At 44.0% G+C, this 18,513-nt stretch overlaps 1 protein-coding gene across 2 annotated transcripts; it reads right to left on the bottom strand.

Annotated features, from left to right (window-relative positions):
* Positions 1–2,946: 2,946 nt before the first annotated feature.
* MYL4 (myosin light chain 4) lies at positions 2,947–17,857 on the bottom strand. 2 transcript variants are annotated; one of them, XM_053361733.1, is made up of 7 exons: positions 17,332–17,857; positions 12,608–12,635; positions 7,903–8,052; positions 7,233–7,406; positions 5,742–5,819; positions 5,007–5,051; positions 2,947–3,224 (listed from the first exon to the last, which is right to left on the bottom strand). In XM_053361733.1, the coding sequence occupies exons 1-6, from the start codon at positions 17,446–17,448 to the stop codon at positions 5,023–5,025; spliced, it is 576 nt and encodes a 191-aa protein (XP_053217708.1). In that variant the 5' UTR covers positions 17,449–17,857; the 3' UTR covers positions 2,947–3,224; positions 5,007–5,022. The 2 variants fall into 2 exon arrangements, with proteins under 2 accessions (XP_053217708.1, XP_053217707.1); XM_053361732.1 differs by lacking the exons at positions 2,947–3,224; positions 5,007–5,051; positions 5,742–5,819; ... (1 more) ...; positions 12,608–12,635; positions 17,332–17,857 and adding an exon at positions 9,105–9,842 and having other exon boundaries at positions 7,871–8,052.
* Between the last annotated feature and the right edge of the window lie 656 nt (positions 17,858–18,513).

Raw genomic sequence — 18,513 nt, 5'->3', positions numbered from 1 at the left:
ATGGGTCCCTTGTATCTAGTAATAGATATAAGGTTGGGAGATGTGTGTGCTTTTTTAAAAAACAGCTGCCTTGATTGGTACATAACATCAGGAAAAGTATATATTAATAAATAGTTCCCCTCCAGAACGGTGTCTTATTGTGGGTGTATTCTGAAACGTGTTCTTTACATAATAATAGTGCAATAGTGCTGGGTATATTAGTTGTTCTGTGTTGCTTCCCCAATGAAAAGTTAAGGGATTTCACACACACACACACAAATACTGTGGTACCTCGGGTTACATACGCTTCAGGTTACAGACTCCGCTAACCCAGAAATAGTACCTCGGGTTAAGAACTTTTCTTCAGGATGAGAACAGAAATCATGCTCCGGCGGCACGGCAGCAGTGGGAGGACCCATTAGCTAAAGTGGTGCTTCAGGTTAACAGTTTCAGGTTAAGTACGGACCTCTGGAACGAATTAAGTACTTAACCCAAGGTACCACTGTAAATTGCAGGAAACGAAGCAGCATGACTGACTGCCCCATCACTTTTGCAGTGCAAATAGTGTTGAAAGTGCAGTCACATATGGCTGCCCTGACAGCATCATAAAAGGGATATCCAGAAGGGCCCTTAATCTGTGTTGGCAAAGAGTGCTGAACAAGGAGATTTGTACAGTCAGCATACTCTCCCTGTTTCTATCTAAACTTGAATTGTGGATCAGACACTTCTAGGAACCAAACTTGGCCTTGCTAGCCTCCTCCGCCCCCTTTCTTCATCTCTTCCCGTTCTCTGGACTGCATGGATGATGCCACCATCCAAACCATCTTTGGTATGGCGTGCTTTCTTAATCTTAGGCAGCAGGACTGCCACCATCAGCTCTCCTTGGGCAAGGATGCTATTTTTACCTCACTTCAACCCCCCTGAGCCATACCCCACCCTGGGAGCCGGGGAAGAAAACTTTAAAAGGAAGCAGGCAGGCACTGGCCATTGTCCTGGGAGGATACACCTAGATTAAATTTCTATTTATATAGACCTTCTCCAGCAGTGGTGGGTGGTTATGACGAAAGGGAGAACAGCTGGTGTCAACCAAAGCTTTTTATAAAACACACTGTGTGTTTCTAAGACCACCTATCTTCTGGGAGAAGCTGTGTCCTTAGCAGGCCAGGCAAGAGGTGCAATTTTGGGGTAGCCGCAAAGCCATTCAGGTGCAGGGCCTAGGCATTGTTGGGTACCCAAGGAGGGGCCCAACACCACTCTCTGGAGGTCCCCAGCCCTCAGCCTCTTTGCTCCTGCTGCCCGTGTTCACCTCTGAGCATGTCAGCAATGACAAGAGTGAGGAGGCAAAGCATCTCTCCCTCTGGGTGGTTGTATAGATTGGACATAGAGGAGCAGCACAAGTGAGTGGTCAGCAGTGTCTTGGAGCGGGACCCTCAGAGCCTATTGAGGGCACCGTACCCAAGGCTCCCCCCAAAACCTAGAACCAGCACTGGTCAAGTGGTCCAATTTATATAGTCAAGGTAGTGGCACCACTAAAGTGACCTAATGCCCATGGAAGACCTTATCATAATGGAGTCATGACGATTGATGATTGGCATGTCTGCACCAATTTAACAGACATTGTATTTTATCCCTACAAAAACAAAAGGCTCCAGATTCTCTTCTTAAAACACCATGATACTTAAATTGATTGTGTGTGCTGATTGTGTGTGGGGCGGAAAATATTGAAATTTCAAAAAAACTGTCCAGATGTATGCTGTAAAAATAAGTAATAAATTCACAGACGTAGTGCTTAAAAAAATAATAACCAAAGATTCCCTATACACAATTAATTTTAATTGGAGTAAATATATGACTAGATGCAGCTGAGGCCCCAAAATCTGTAGCAGGTGAATGTTATACTGCCACCAGAAAAATACACTGTTTCATGTACAGAAACGTAATCCACTCATATTATACCAACACTGATATCTCCTGTCAGTAGTAATATTAATGTAATATTTGTAATGTAATATTAATGTACTAATATTAAAATAGTAATAATGGAGAATGGATGCCCCGCTGATGTTACTGATTTACTAGGTAAATTCTAAGTAGTTTTAATTTTCTCTGCTACACTGTGCCTCTGCAGCAATAGCGCTGTGTCCTTTGGGATGCATCTCTCATCATGTGCACAGTGCAGTAAAAATGCCAGGCGAAAAAAAGGCAGCAAACCCAAAGATCGCTGTCGCTCTGCATGATCTCAGAAATGTGCACCTGCCACCTATCCCTGCTCTTGCATTCCTTTCTTCCTGTGCTGACAGTTAAACCTGGTCCACCCCCCCTTCAAGTGTCATTATTTTCAGGTGGGGCTCAATCACATACTGTACTGTCAAATTCAGGTTGTGCAGTTATAGTTGGTTGGGAGGTTCCCCAAAAGACAGGACAGAAGCAGACGTAGAAAACCCACTGGGAACATAGCCATCAACTTTTCCCTTTCCTTGTGAGGTATCCTATTCGGAATAAGGGAATTTCCCTTTAAAAAAGGGAAACGTTGACAGCTATGACTGGGAAGTGTGAGATAGCATTTGTTTAAGTATAATGTTATCTAACCTTTCCTGCAAGCAAATCAGAATTAATGCTCATTGAAAAGCCAGTTTTGTCAAATGTCCCTGCAAAAAGATCAGGATGAATGTTCAATGAACAGGTCATCTGGAAGCACCCACAGAGGTTTCCTCCTGTGTAAATAGGTAGAAGATTGCAGCCTTAATCACTTCTGTTCCTGTTATACCAGGACAGGGCGAACACTACTGTAGTTAAAAGTTTCCACAAATAAGGAGACACCAAGGGACCATGTATAGGACCACTCTTTTGTTCTTTGTGGCAGTGACATTCGGGAAGAAGGGGTCATCTTTCAAGTGATGGAGTGGCTTTTAGGGGGGGGAATATGTATTGAGCTCACTGAAATTCGAAATAAAATTTAGGCAAAAGTTAAACAGCAATGGTATCTGTGCGCGCAGACGTTTTAATTTCAATGGACCAAATGTAGCAGAAGGAAAGAAGAATGGACACAACCGAAATAATAAATAAAGGTTTAAAACTGATGCAGGAGCATGCATTCTTTATATACAGAGGCTGTTACACTGTGGAAATGGAGAGTCCCTCTTACATGCCTTGTGGCAAATGCAGCTCCTAGGCAATGTAGAGGTGTGCGGGATATGAGGTAAGAAATTCTTGCTGGATGGATTTTTCCCCCTCCTCCCAAGAACCTGGAAGGAAAGCAGATGATAATTTTAACGCAGTCAGGGGGAGCCAATATGAAAACTCCATTTGCTATCCCTACAGGAACAGATTCTAGACATTACAAAAGCATGGATTAGCATGGCAAGAGATGTCTTCTCCAGAAACGGAGGCAAGAAAAATGCCAGCTGGGATTGATAAAAGGCACTTGTGGCTGTCACCGACACCTGTCTATTCAGGTGCTGAGTGAGCTTGTAACTGGATCAGAGGAGGAAATTTCCACCACATTTATCACAGTATCTTTATTTTATGGTTATCTTAATTTTGTTTGGATTCCAGTTTCAGCTTGTTTAATTTCACCCACTCTTCACAGACCTTCAGCCATTTATTTAGAACTGAGAGAGCAGCTCCCAGTTGCTTAATTAAAGAAATACAGAGCTGGATGTTCTCAACATATTGATGACACTGTACTCCAAAGTTCCTTGTGGCTTCATTAAGATATCATGCAGCATCCACAATAAAATGTTTTGCATTAACTCAAGCGCCTCCCTCAGCTAGTAATCTTTCCAAATAACTTAACAAAAGTAATAAAACTTCACATGTGAGCTTAATTTATGAATTGTCGTGCCCTGGGCCATGTTCTAACTAAGATTTATAGGGGAGCCACCAACAGTACCTAAAATCTACATTACACTTTTCACATTTTCAGCACAAAAAGCAGTCTTGGTTTTTTCTATTGCTGATATTTGGACACAATGGTTGCAGTTAAGGATGTAAGACGACAGCGCTTTCCATTCCGACCTGCATTCATCACAAACAGCGCTGTTACCATTCTGCTGCAGTTCAGTTTCTGCCGAATACTGTTACATAAGTTAAACAGTGGGCAGGGGGAGGAATATGTAACTACAGTATTTAAATAAGTTAGGGCTCATCCGCAGTTAAACTCCCCGCCCCCCGCACTTTCTAGACAGAGGTTTGCACTTTCCTGGTCTGGTGGTCTGGGGTTTTTTTTTTGGCCCCACCACTTTCCCCAGGAAAACCCGCTCTTTAAAGCTGAATCAGAACAAATGGCAATTCGGGTTTTCTGCAGAATTTTTTCAGCGGTAAAGAGCAGATTTTCATGGGGAAAGCGCCATGGCGAAGGTGCTCAGACATGGAGCTTTAAAGCACGGACCCATGCCTATAGATGTGGCACAAAAGGAAGTCTGGATGAGGCCTCACACAACTTGCAGCTGTTTTGATATAAATGGAATGATGTAAAAAAAAAAAGAGTCCTTAATTGTGTATCGTTTGCAGATTTGAAAAAGGCAACAATGATAATGTGAATGAGGATCAATTGTATTTACTTGACTGATTTTCATTTCTTTCATTTTTAAAATAGTTTTTATTGGAGATTTTATTGGGTTACAAAAGTATGTGCATTGCGTCTTATTTTCAGGTCATAGAGTCTTCTACATATCAGTTACATGTGATGTGGGACATTAATGCTGTATAAAGCTGGGGGAGAAGAGATGTGGGGAGAGAGAGAGGGAGGAGAAGGTGTGTGGTAAACTCAACATTCATTTACTTAGTGTATGTGTGAGGTTTTTGTGTCGGCGTCACTTGGGTAGGTTCTCTTTCTATTCATTTATAAGTCTTCATTGGCAGTGGGGGAAGGAGCCCAGGGCATGGTTGGTTGCCTTTTGTTGACTGCAGACTGCAATAGTTTCTGCTAACTTTTCCATTTTTGTAGGAATTCTCCAACATCCCTAGTTGCAACACACACAGGTATCTGGGATGTTTCAAACAAGGAAAGGGGAAAAGGGACTCACTTTAAGGATTCCATCTTCAACCAGACATGATGTGCTTGACAAAAGCTGAGAACACACAAAAAAGAGTTGTTAATTTTCATAAAATCAGAACCTTATGCATGTTCACTCAGAAGTGAGTCCTCCTGTCTTCAGTGACAGCCGACTCTTAGCTCCTTGCTGCCACTATTGCCTCACCACTGCCGCATAGAACAACCAGCACCACCAGAACAATTTTAAAGGTGTTCAGCACAAACCCCACAAGACTATTTGTTTGGAATTGGCAGGTTTTATGCACTCTGGAGAGGCCTTAGTGCCTAAAAACGCCATCCAATTCTGGGGGAAATAAAATATTTATGGCTAAATAAAAAATCCCCATAATACCAAAATAAAATAAATAAAAATCCCCATAATACCAAAACTTGGATTTTTTTTGAACTAGTATTCAGATCTAAACCCAAACTGAACAGTTCCCAAATCTGTCTGGACTGAATCAGGCTGTTTACTGAAGTGCCAAACTGAATTTTGCAGTCAGTCCAGTTTCCACCTCTATTTCATATTATCTGTGCAAGTCAATCAAGTTAAGCATCCAATGCAAAGCATGAGTAGTAATGTATCGCTCAGCGACTACTGGTCAAGTGCACATCATACAGCAGTAGCAGGAGTCCCAGAAGCGAAAGAAAAGTGTGGGCAGATCCAGAGTTTCTCGATAAGCGGAAGTTTTGTTTTGTGTTTCAAAAGAATGTGGGTTTGTCCTACCTTCGTAGTTGATGCAGCCATTGGCATCTTCTTGCCCTGCCATTAGCTGTTCTACTTCAGCCTCCGTCATCTTCTCCCCTAGGAGCGGAAATCAAACATCAAGCTTTGTTTCCCCCTGTCCACACACAAAAATTGTTCTTCGAATAGACCAAGCTGCATCAAGCATTCTGCATATTTGCATCATGATCCAGGGCTTTTTAGGAGCAGCAGAGGCTTCTGAATATTAGGGGAAACAGCTATAGCACCGTAGTAAAGCATATTCCCTGTGTGCAGAAGATCCCAGGTACAATCCTGACATCTGAAGTTAGATCTGGGATAGAATCAGTATAAACCAGACATTTGCTGAACTACCAACTCCCATCAGCCCCAGCAAGCACAGCCAATGGCCCTGGGTGATGGGGGCTGTAGTTCAGCAACATCAAGAAGGTCTTTAAACCAGGGGTGGTACTAGGCTTTATTTCAGCAGGGTCAAAGACCTGGTTTGGCACACCCACACACATTTCTGTACACCCACCCACAGACTTGGAGCCTCAGTTGCCCCCCTCTGGAGGCTTCCCCCAGGGCAAAACCCCCAGATAACCCCCTGTAGCTATGGCTCTGTGTAAACAGTACTGAGCTAGATGGACCAGTAGGTCTGACTCAGTATAAACCAGCACCTCATGTTCCTGCTGTGCTCCCATGGGTACAGTGCCTAGTACACAAGCCAGCTGTGTATAGGGATTGATGCAGCAATCCCACATTACCCACTGCTGCCTATTGAGCTCAATAGAATGTGCCTTTTGCACAGCTGGTACTGCAGAACTTGTGTCCACACGTGAATTGTGTTCACCCAGTATCAGTGATGGGAGGAATGCTTGTGAGAAATGTTCCCCCATCCCTTGCTTTTCACCTTGAAGCAGGAGTGGGGAACTTGTGACCTTCCGGAAGTTATCAGACTCCAGTTCCCATCAGCCCCTGCCACCATGACCCAATAATGGCGAGGCATGGCTTTGATCTAGAGTTCCCATCATCACTGACCACTGATCCTGCTAGCTAAGGATGATGGGAGTTGTAGTCCAAAAACAGCTGAAGACCCAAGTTTGGAAAACAACATTGATCTAGTTCCTCTCCCACGCTTTAAAGGTAGGCAGAGATGGTGTACAGGATGCTGAGGGCATAAGTCAGGGGTGGGGCCCTCAGGATGTTGCTGAACTAAAACTCTCATTAGCCCCAGCAATCGTGGCCAATGGCCATGACTGTAACTTTGAGGGGTAAACTACAGTTCCCAGGATTTCTGGGGGGGCGGGGGCACCAATGTGCTTCATTGAATGGTGTATTTGCCCTCTTACTCTCCCTAAAGTAAGTGTGTGTGTGATTTGGGAGAAGTTATTCCCTAAGACAGATGGACCACATGTTAATTATCTGGGAAGGCTGAGGCCTGCTAAAGCAGAATACTTGTTGCACAATGCTCTCCTTCCACAATCATGCTATAAATTTTATGACTTCCTCTACCTAAAGTAGCAAGGACGTGGCGCAGTTCAGCCCCCATGACGGTGCCATTCCCTTCCTTGTCGAAGACGCGCAGCCCTTCCACAAAGTCCTCATATGTCCCCTGGTCCTTGGATCGGGCAATGTGCTGCAGCATTGGGAGGAAGGTTTCAAAATCTAGCATCTTCGAGCCCAATTCTGATGAGGAAGAACACAGAGATGAAAGATGGTGGGCGCGGCCTTCATAATAGGCCATTTGCAACAAACCACAGCACACAACTGAGGGATGAGTTTGAGTGCACCCTTCTCCTGCTCCCTCCTTCCTTTCCTCCATCTTCCTTTCATAAACTTGGCTGCCTCCCTAGTTGCTTAAACCACAGTTCCTTGAAATATCTGAACTGTGAGTTCAAGGACGGGCTCCCTACAAATCAGGAATGCTAACCAGGATCTGATTTGGGAGAAGCGCACGTGTCAAGTTTAACCCAGGCCAAGAGAAACAGCGCTTGAGCATTGCTTGTATTATTATTATTATTATTATTATTATTATTATTATTATTATTAGCCACCCATCTGGGCAGCTCCCAACAGAATATTAAAACCATGACTGAACCCCATATGTATAATTTTAAGCTGTAATTTTAAGGAACCTTTGAAAGCTGAAAAGGTCCAGATCCATCCTATTTTGTAAACTTGCCTTCGGGTGTTGGTTTCCCCAGCACCTTTAAGACCTCTGCGTTGGTTGGGTTCTGTCCCAGGGCTCGCATGACATCGCCACACTGGCTATATGTGATCTTCATCTCTCCCGTTGGGGTCCTGTCAAACAGCATGAAGGCTTCTTTGAACTCTGCGCAAAAGAAGAGACCAAGTTACCGGTAGTTCTTTGCACAACGTCAGGAAAATATACCCATGATGCCCTAGAGATCCCACCCCAGGTCTGAGGAGCAGAAGAAGAATTACTTTTAAACATGAAGAGTCTGAGAACTATTTTTTTACATACTCTTAACAGTGACTGGGGAAGGTTTTTTGGGTTTTTTTAGAGCCATTCTGGAGTTAGGTCTATTTTTCCAGCTCCGCAAAAGAAAGAATATACCGCAACAGTCCTATTCAAGAGTTATGCCTCCATCGCATGAGGGCAAGCCCAGAGTTGCACTCATGAGCCTCGTCCCCCTCTCATCTCGTTGTTTTCCTTCTGCGCCACAGTCCACACACATTGTTGATAGAAGGTCTGAAGAGGGGAGTCTGCTCAACCCGTATAAGCTTCCCATGTGGTCTAGAACCCTTGATCATGCCAGGGGAACCTACACAGTTCTCTCTCAACTCTGAGCTCACTGGGCAATATAAATATTGGGTGCGCCCCTCAGAAAATGAAGCTTTTTCTCAAACCATTTTAAATCATCTTTACAAATATTCACAGCCACCAACTACCTTCCCTGGCACAGCCCTGGACAGGCCATAGCATCCCTGGTTTTCAACAGCAGTTAGCAGCCAAATGACCTGCTAGTGATGCTTAAAAATAAAATAAAATTGCTGAATGTCTCCACTATTTTAAACAGACAGCAGCTGTGCACCCCCAACCTGGATCCCCCTGCCAGGTTCACTGCTGAGAATTGCTCGCTCCCTGGCTGCTATTTGCCCCAGAAGGAGAAGCTTGCAGTAATCTGTATCTTCATCAACAGGCAGTAGAGTAGTAAGGGCTGTAGAGTTATTTCCTGCAGAAACTAATTTGCCACAGGCGTTGTGTCTTCAACGTTTTTATGTACACTGCTAAGAAATGCTAATGTAAATGCCTTAAATAAGAGCGGAGAGTTTGAGCAAACTTATTTAAAAGGTGTTGTTTTGCCTAAAATAGCATTAGGTTTTGGCCCAAAGTTACAACCCAAGTGACCTTCTATTTACCTTTCAGGAGGGGTGTATCTGGAAAAATAAAGATTGGTTTGTTTTTATACGTGATGGGTTTCAGCTTCTCAACTTGCTGCAAGATCCTTTCTTTGTCCCTTAATTCCGCTATCCGAGCGACAATAGCCCTGCACAGATCTGCTTTTGCCACCTTCTGCCGTTTGGCGGAAACCCTGTAGGCTCTTTCCACCACAATGGGGTCATCTCTGGTGTCTAACTTCAGGATACCCGGCAACCACTCCTCCAGGAAGGCTACCAGGTCCTGGCCCTCTTCTTCCTCTGGCAAGCCACAGATCCTGAGGATATGGGGCTGCACTTGGTCCTCAATCTTCTGCACCCGGTCGCTGAGGCGTCTGTTCTTGCCAACGAGGGACCCAATGTCCCGGTGGCAGTCCTGTACCTTTGCTTGCTCGTTCTTAATTGTGAAGCTCGTTGCCGTGGCTGACCGGACCAGGCTTTGGATCAGCCCTTCCAGGGTGTCCATACGTGAATTCAAAGCTAAGATCTTACTATCAAAGGCCTTCACTGCCTCTATGGTTTGCTCCATCGTTTTCTTGATCTCCAGCAACACCTCTTTCATGGAGGTGTCTCCACTGTTGAAGGAGGTCAAGGGCTCAGCACCAGTGTGCAATGCTGGAGACATGAAGGCCCAAGAGGCATCATTTTGAAACCTATGGAAATCTTCAGGCCTATTCACCGGCGGAGTTAGCTTGTTATTCTGCATTTTAATGCCAGGTGCAGCAGTGCGATGGCTGCCACATATGAGGAGGTCTCCTGTGACATCACAATGACCCTTCCTGAACCTAGGGATTCATGCTGTGCTGAACTTTAGGGTTGCATGGGTCCTGCTGCTGCGTCTTTCTGACTTCTCGAAAAAAAGGGAACTCTCAACATGACAGTTCCTATGGCTCTTAACAGAGGGATGGGGAACCTATAGACACTGTTGGACTCCCATAAGCCCCAGGCCACTGCTGTGTAAATTCTCAAGGTCTTCTCTACAGCTTCACTGCTTTCTCAAACATGCTCTATGGCCACCACTGTTGATCAAGCTGTAAGGATGGGGGCGAGAGTGAAATCAGATTCTCGATATAGATATAATCGATGGTATCTAACACAAAAAATGTATAAATCAAAATCAAATAAGTGTCGGAAATGTAAAGAGAAAGAAGGTTCTTTTTATCATATGTGGTGGTCTTGTAGTAAGGTTAAAGCTTACTGGGAAATGATATATAATGAATTGAAAAGGATGTTTAAAATAACGTTTGTAATAATAAAAAAAACTATCCAGAAGCTTTTTCTTTTGGGAATTATAGGGACAGAACTACTTAAATTGTATAGAAACTTATTCATGTATGCTACTACAGTGGCAAGAATATTACTCGCCCAAAAATGGAAAGAAGAAGAAGTCCCAGCAAAGGAAGAATGGATACTAAAACTCATAGAATATGCGGAAATGGCAGAAGTTACCAGAAGAATTAAGAAAACAAGATAACAAACTTTTTCAAGAATGAAAATGGTTTATTGAATATTTGCAGATAAATTGTAAACAGGTAAGAGCATTGGCAGGATTATTGTAATAACCTGCAGTTTTATAAGAGTGTGTGTGTGTGTGTGTGTGTGTGTGTGTGTGTATATATATATATATATATATATATATATATATATATATGTAGATGAATAAATTAGCTAATTAAGTTAATTTGGATATGCTGAAGATATTAAAAATAAATTTAAGGAACCACAGAATGGGGGAAGGAAGTCAAGTTTTGAAATGTTAAAATGATTGTAAAATTAATGAAACGTACAAACCTGAAAAGCATATATATATATTTTAAAGAGTGAAATCAGATTCTGAAGCCTGTAAAGCAGGGAGGGAAATTTGTAGCCCTTGAGCTCTTAGCAGCCCCAGCCAGCATGGTCAATAGCATGGGATGACAGAAATGAGACCCCAGAAATACCTAGAAGACGCAGGTTTCCCTGTCTTAACAGACAGATTGTCTCACACAGAGACAAAGGGTTGTATTCAACATAGTGCCAAGGTGAATGTTCTGTTCCGGAATGTTCTCCCCCCCCTCCAGCCACATATCCCCTAAATGTGTTCTGGGTTCCCCCACCCCAATGCTCTGGAGAAGATTTTGGGATGGCATGAGGCATGTTCAGGGGGACTAGAGGGGGAGAAATCCCTTTGTGCTAGTCCTAATCCTTGTGGTAGCATGAAAAGTTAAATACCATTCATACTCGCTAAGCCAAAGGCATGCTGGGGCCTAATGCATACAGGCGTAATAACCTTTCTGTTCCCCCACCGTGTGGCATTTGGCAAAGTAGCACCAAGCTTAAGGCAGAGAGAGAGAGGGAAGTTTGGAAGGCATGCAGTCACAGAGACTACAGTATATGTAGGCACTACAGTGCTATCTCTAGTTACGAAATTTCGCTAATGGGGCCTCTTGCTGCCGCTGCGCCACCGACACACGATTTTCGTTCTTATCCTGGGGCAAAGTTCTCAACTCAAGGTAACTCTTCCAGGTTAGCAGAGTTTGTAACCTGAAGCGTTTGTAACTCTAGGTACCACTGTACAGCTTATTGTTGTTATAAGCCATCCCAATCTCTGCCAAATGGTAGCAAAATTCCAGGGGTCTTGGCAATTAACCAGGATTTGTGTTCGTTTGGAATGAGGCACAGCAGTAGGGTTGCCATATGCCTGGAATTTCCTGGACATAGCCGGAATACTGTAGTTGTTAGTGTCTGGGTGGAAATCTCCAGGGAAATCCAGACACATGGCAACCCATGTCGGAAGTCTAGATTTTGCTGAATGCCCTTAAAAATAGCTCAGAAACTTGTAGTTTAATGGTGAATTTTGGATATAATGGAGATGTAAAAGATTTGGATTATTATAAAAGATGCAGGCGGAAATGACTAACAATAGGACCCACAAAGGGGAGGAGGGAAGTCCAGGAGATTCTCTGCAATCTTGTTTTCTGTATGTTGGATATGTGATTGTAAAACTTGAATTTGAAAAATGAAATAAATATATATATATATTTTAAAAAGCTCTAAAACTTCTGGGGTTTTTTTAGATGTATCTGGATCTTCACTTTTTGAAATATGGCAACCCTACACAACAGAGACTGTAGTGTCTTTAAGAAATATAGTTTATTTACACATATTTACACCAGAGTTTTATGGAGGGAGAGTTCACAGCATTTACATCTCCAGAGGGTCTTGTCCTCTGCAGCAGCGCAGCATTGAATTCTGTGGCATCCTAAACACCATCCTCCCGTCTCTCTGTGACAGCTTGCTGTAGCCAGCCAGCAGGGCTGCTGCCTCCTAAGGAAGCTAACCAGTATTCTTTCCCACCTTTGCTAAATTCATTAATTTACAAGTTTGCTCAAATTCTAAACCTTCACCAAATGTAGAGATTATTGGGGGTGGGGTTGTCCTGCCTCCCCAAACATATAGAGCGACTATCTATGGATTTAAACACTCCCCCACACCCCAGTGCTTACCTTCAATCTGTTCAGAATTGAATTCAATCTGCAAGAGAAAGAAAAAGCCAGCAGTTAATGATTTGCTTTAACCACAGCTTTTGCAAACGCACACACAACAACCTGTGATGGCTGCAGGAGTCAGTTATATATGCTTGGGTTTAATGTGGTTTGTAGACTTTGGGATATCTGGAGGCTTTCCGTTCATAGGCAAGACCATTTAGCTGTGGATCAGTTAAACTTTTAAACAACCTCTCATACCCTCCATCAGGTAGTTAGTAAGTGTAAAAGGCTGGATTGCCCCCTCCTCCCCCTGCCAAATTATACTTTCACTGCACTCCTGATGGAGTATTCCATTCCGTGCATGTGCACAAAACGAGTGGAAGGAAGCCAATTCTGGATGAACAGAAATGCTAGTTTGTTTTCAACCTCGTTGCCCCTCATACCTGGAGATGCCTTCCGGAACAGGCACACAATGGCGGCTTCCAGACCACTTGTTGATTGAGGATTCATCCCAAGTGCAAAGCTTCTTGCAGTTTGGGTTAGATGCTAACATTTTCCTAACATGGTAACTGGGCCAGCCCATAGGATCACACTCTTTCTGTGGGGCCACCTTTCTGTTTCTTTCAACTCCCTGCCTGCCAACTTCCCTACAACCAGTCCAGGGGAACGCACTAGCTTGTTGGCTTCCTCCTCCATCTCTGTGTTGCCCTTGTAGAACTCAGCAGGGAAGAGAAGGGGCTCTGCCTGTTATTGGCTCTGCCTCCACTTCCTCTTGGTGTCACAGCCTTCCAGCCTACCAGTTCCAATGTCCACTAGCCGTGTGTGTGTGTGTGTGTGTGTGTGTGTGTGTGTGTGTGTGTGAGAGAGAGAGAGAGAGAGAGAGAGAGAGAGAGAGAGAGAGAGAAAGAGAGAAAGAGGTTTCTAGGCATCCTCCCAAGGTCAAAGTGTCAAGTGGCTAAACCAGTTCCATACTGATTTGATGCTATTAATAACCCTCTCCAGCTACGAGAGGCTATCTTGAAAAGAACAGGGACAGTATCAAAGGAAAGGAGAGGAATGGAAAAAATTCCCTCCCTGCATGATAACTGAAGAGACAAAGGACTGATGTTGTTCGTTTGCTGGGCGGGTGGTGGCATAAGGCAGATTATAGAGGGGAATGGGCATGGAACCCATCTGCATTCATGAAGGGTATGCCTGTCCACAGCTATGACAAATGGAACCTCCATTTGGAGAGGCAGTATATCTTGTTAAGTAATTTGTGTAGCATAGTCATAGGCTGAAGTTGCACCTGGATATTTCTCACACTAAATATATACATTACACATTTTTAAACACTAGTGCATACACGTCTATTTTATCTTAGTTTTCCTTATGTGTGCACTGCTGGCATTTAAGTGATGTACGCACACACACATGTTCACACGTTATGTGTTTCCTGCAGGGAGTTAAGTGCATCTAGGCAATTTTAGACCCTGGGCATTTCTTCAAGTAGGAAGAAACATTTAACATTTATTTTCTCTATGTGTCTCCTTCCTCTCCCAACTCTTTCAACGTTCCTGATACGTTGGGGGGGGTCCTCAAAACATTTGCCAATCCTGACCAGAAGAAGAAGAAAAAATTCTCTGAGCATGTTCAGTTTCACGCGTTAAACTCAGTAAAATCGCAGCACCCCCCTGACTACATGAATAAAAATGGAGTTTGCTTTCGATGCCTTGAACCTAAGCACATAGACTTGGGGATAAGCACCAGTAAAGGAATATATATAATATAGAGTAAAAAAAATAAAATGGGTATCTGCCACAGTGTATATATCTAAATGATTTTGCAAATAGGAGCGAAAGGATGTTGCTGCGACCAGCGTCAGTCCCACTTGCTGGCCAAGAGGGTGACATGGTGACTGGTTGCTGCTGCTCCATTGCCTGCCGCTCTCTAGGCGGTCATTCAGTGGGGGCCTGGGCTGTGGACTGCTGCCCTTGAGCACTGAGGTCCAGCCCCATGGCACCATTGTTCAAAGGCATCTCCTCCTATGCCCATGTATTCGCCAAACCTTTATTCCTTTTTAACATCTCCCAACCTCCGCTTCTCTAGGGCTGCAATCCCATGCACATTTCCCTGGAAGAAAGCCACATTTGAATTCAGTGGGGCTGAGTTTTGGGGAGGCACATGTAGATTTGCACTATGAATTTTTCTTCACTCGTGCTCTATGCCTGCTTCTTCTTGTTGATCGTCTCTGCTGGCCTTGACCCAAACCCATCTTTCTGCCACTGGGCTTTGAAACCATAGCCTGTTTCCCTTCCTCCTTTCACAGTAGCTCCCTGTTGCTCTGATTTTACTTTAAATTTTTTAAAAATATTTAATACATTGATACTCTGTGTTTCAAGACAAGTCTTCCCAAAGCAGTTTACTTACAATCGCGTATCAGCATACAATAAAATACTGTGCTATAAAAACCTTGTGAATTAATGATAGGACAAAGAGCACCAGAAAGCCTAGAAGCCAGCATTATGCCAGCAAAATATAAAATGTACCAAACTCAGGCCAAAAATTGTATGTACAACACATACTTAGGGCCAAGTCTCAGCAATAAAAACAGGCTCAACAACTGCCAGTGAACTCTTGTACCCTTTAGATTTTATATGAGCGTTTTAGAATGAAGACACAAATGGACATTCTGCATGAACTACAAAGCTCTCCCTCTCTTATCTTCTTGCCCCACATAATATTGTCACTGGCTTCTGTGTCTCTTTCCTCCTCCTCTTTTCCTCTCTATGCTGTTGCCTATTCCCATAATGGTCTCTCCCTCTCACCTCTTAAAGCCTCATCCCTCAAGTCAATTCAGCAAAACTCCTGCGATCTATTGTGGTCTCATCTCACCTGGTCCTTTGCTGCCAGTTCACTCTCCTCTACTGTGCCCTCATGACTCATTGCTGTCTTCTCCCCTTGACTACCGGAGAGCCCATGGCTCAGTGGTAGAGCCTCTGTTTTGCATACAGAAGGTTCCAGGTTCAATCCCCAGCATCTCTGGGTATGGCAGGGAGAGGCACCATGTCTGAAACTCTGGAAAGTCCGTCTCTCTACTCAGTCTAGATAATACTGGTCCAATGATCTGAGTAGAAGTTAGCAGCTTCCTGTCTTTCTACGTCTCTAGGCGTGGGATTCCTAAGGCTTGTACAACATCCAGCATGCTATTTAAACCAATGTTATGTGAAGCAGAAGGAGCAGCAGTTTGGATGGGATGAGGCAAGGCCTTTGGGGCAGATGCAGATATAGGAACTGGGGGGAACCGCTGAAAGGTTTCGGTTGTGGTGAGGTGTCTCGTTGCACTCTCTCTATATAGGAAAATGCAAAATTTATCACAATAGGTGCCCAGCTTTGTGCATTCAGGGCCTGAAAAACACTTGAGCCACACTTCACACCAACATCAGAAAGCCAATTTGCTCTTACGCAGAAATGCTATACTTACAGGAACGTACTAATGTGTTCAGAATGAGCAGTGCCATTCTGCAGGGGGAATCTGCAGATATCCTATCAACTTTCGAAAACGGGAAGATTTTCAGCTGCTGCAAATAAAACCAAGGGTGTGTGTGTATGTGTTGAACACAGTTTGAAAGAGCGATTGCTGACTTGCGGTGTGAATACTCATTCCACTTTCACCTCTGGTAAATAGGCTTAGTAGGATTTTGTACTGTTTCAAAAACCTGCAGAACTCATTTGACAAGTGCAGTGATGGGACAAAAGAAATAAGCGTTACATCATAGGATGTGAAAGCTCCCTCAAATGTTTTTCAACTCTAAAAAACAAACCATCAGCTCTCTCCAGCCCAAGAAACCTGTTTTACTGATTAATGGCAATATTAATATTTCCATTCATTCAAATCTTATTCTACAACTATGAGAAAAACATTAAGAGGCTTCATAGAGTTATTTAGAGACTAAACAGTAGATTCAAACCTTTACTATTCTACTCCACTTGTAACTTCTAACACAGAGCTGAGCACTTGCAAGCAACAAAGCAAAGGTTTCGGAAGAATTTGGGGCTTTTGTCAAGCACCTCATATTAATGTGACCTTTAAAACTAAGTTACGGAGGAGTTAAGATTTTGCAATAAGGTTTCTTTCAATCTAGCCATTCAGCTCCTGCGAAGTAGATTCAAATGCCCTTGAAGAGAAGCTGTCTTGCAAAGTAAGTGGGTAAGCTGAGCTCTTGCAAAGCTTATATTATTTAATGGAGAAGTAAGATGTTTGAAGTCTTACTGCTGGAAGCTGCCCAGAGTGGCTGGGGTAGCCCAGTAAGATGGGCGGCATATTATTATTATTATTATTATTATTATTATTATTATTATTATTATTATTGAGTTAAGAAACAAATATTTTGTGGCAAATGAGATGCAACTAATTTGCGAATGGAGGTAGGAAAAAGAAAAGCAAGCAAGAAAGTTGGAGTCTAGCAGACCAGCTTTCAAAACAGTCTACCATTAGATTAATCTTAGAATTGTAGCACTGTTGAGTTGGAAGGTACCCAAAGGATCATCTAGTACAAACCTCCTGCAATGCAGGAACCACAACTACCTTGAAATGGCTTCCATCATTTGGAATCAGCAGGTCTGGGAAACAAGGCTGAGATTTAGTAATTACGCCTTGGGGGCCACTGGATGAGTCTGTGCGACGATAAGGGATCTGACCACAGGCCTTGAATCCCAAGTCTGTAAGAAAGGGAATTACCGGGCACCTCCCTGTTACTTACCTTCACACTCTTGGGGTCAAAAGCAGGTTCTTTTGGTGGTTCTGGGGCAGGAGCCGGAGCCGGAGCCGCAGCTGGCTTGGCAGCCTCTTTCTTGGGTTCCGGCTTTTTGGGGGCCATGGCTTCGGTTCACTTGTGGCACGAGCTGGGATGAGCAGCACGGTGGGGAGGCAGAGGGCCGAGGAACAAAAGGCGACCCTGGCTCCCACTCCTTATATACTGAGCTGACGGGTCTCGCACCAGAGGGGTGGGCAGAGCTGCAAGGGCAACTGCTGTTTACTATAAAAGGAAGGTGCTCCCAAAAAAGCAGCCCCCACCCTCCCCACTCAACAATTGTCCTTTGTCATCAGCACATAGTGCAAAGACCTGGAGTCACCAGCACCAAGGTCCTCCGGCCGCACAAGGCGGCTTTTGTGCACCTGGGCTGGGAAGGGTTCAGAACGCCTGCAATTATTTTAAGAAAATAAAGGGTTGCCCCGGAGGCTCTCTATAGGGGAAAAAAAGCAGCAGCTTTGCTGATCAAACTGCCCCAATACTCAAGGGGGGACAAAGTGTGCCTTTTTATAGGCAAGCCGACGAGTGCAAATGCCACAGATTCCTTTTAAGTGCCGCATTTACTTCCCGACACTTTCCCAGAGGAATAGGCTTCAGACCTGCAGATACATTTCTAAACTGACTGGCTGATCCAGCTGCATAGCCTTACTTGGTTCTCCCCCCCTTCCTTTTATCATCATTAGCACTTCTTTTTTTTGCGTCTTATCTTTCCTCCAAGGAGCAGTGGCGCAGCTGGGCAATTTTAGACGTTGTAATGGCGTTACTTACATACACACACACACACACTTCAAATGGCAATGTGCTTTGCCTGCACCAGCAGGGGGTGGACCACTAGATTATCTTTGAGGTTCCTTCCAATGTTATGATTCCACTTCAAGATTCAGTAAGCCAGCACTGCTATGGGGTTGTTTTTCCCCCGGTTGTGGGGAGGCTACCGGTTATTCTGTTGAGTGCAGCCCTGGATTTTGGCCCACGAAGGCATGCCCTGGTGGCATCGTTGTCAAAGAGCCAGGGATGGCATGCACTGAGATAATCTTGTTTTATCCTCAGAACAACGCTATCAAGCAGGATAAGCTGAGAACCTGTGGTTTGCTGAAAGGCAGCTTGCGTGCTTCAGGGCTGAGCGAAAAT

This window comes from Podarcis raffonei, chromosome 13, assembly GCF_027172205.1.
Source record: "Podarcis raffonei isolate rPodRaf1 chromosome 13, rPodRaf1.pri, whole genome shotgun sequence".
Classification (NCBI taxonomy): Eukaryota; Metazoa; Chordata; class Lepidosauria; order Squamata; family Lacertidae; genus Podarcis; species Podarcis raffonei.
Note: the sequence above shows the minus strand (reverse complement) of the source record. Positions and strands in the feature narration are given on the sequence as shown.

Coding starts and splice junctions, on each gene's coding strand:
- MYL4 (XM_053361732.1), bottom strand. CDS start 9,828: ATGCAGAATAACAAGCTAACTCCGCCGGTGAATAGGCCTGAAGATTTC. Junction 8,053..9,104: donor AGATACACCCCTCCTGAAAG/GTAAATAGAAGG, acceptor TCTTTTGCGCAG/AGTTCAAAGAAGCCTTCATG.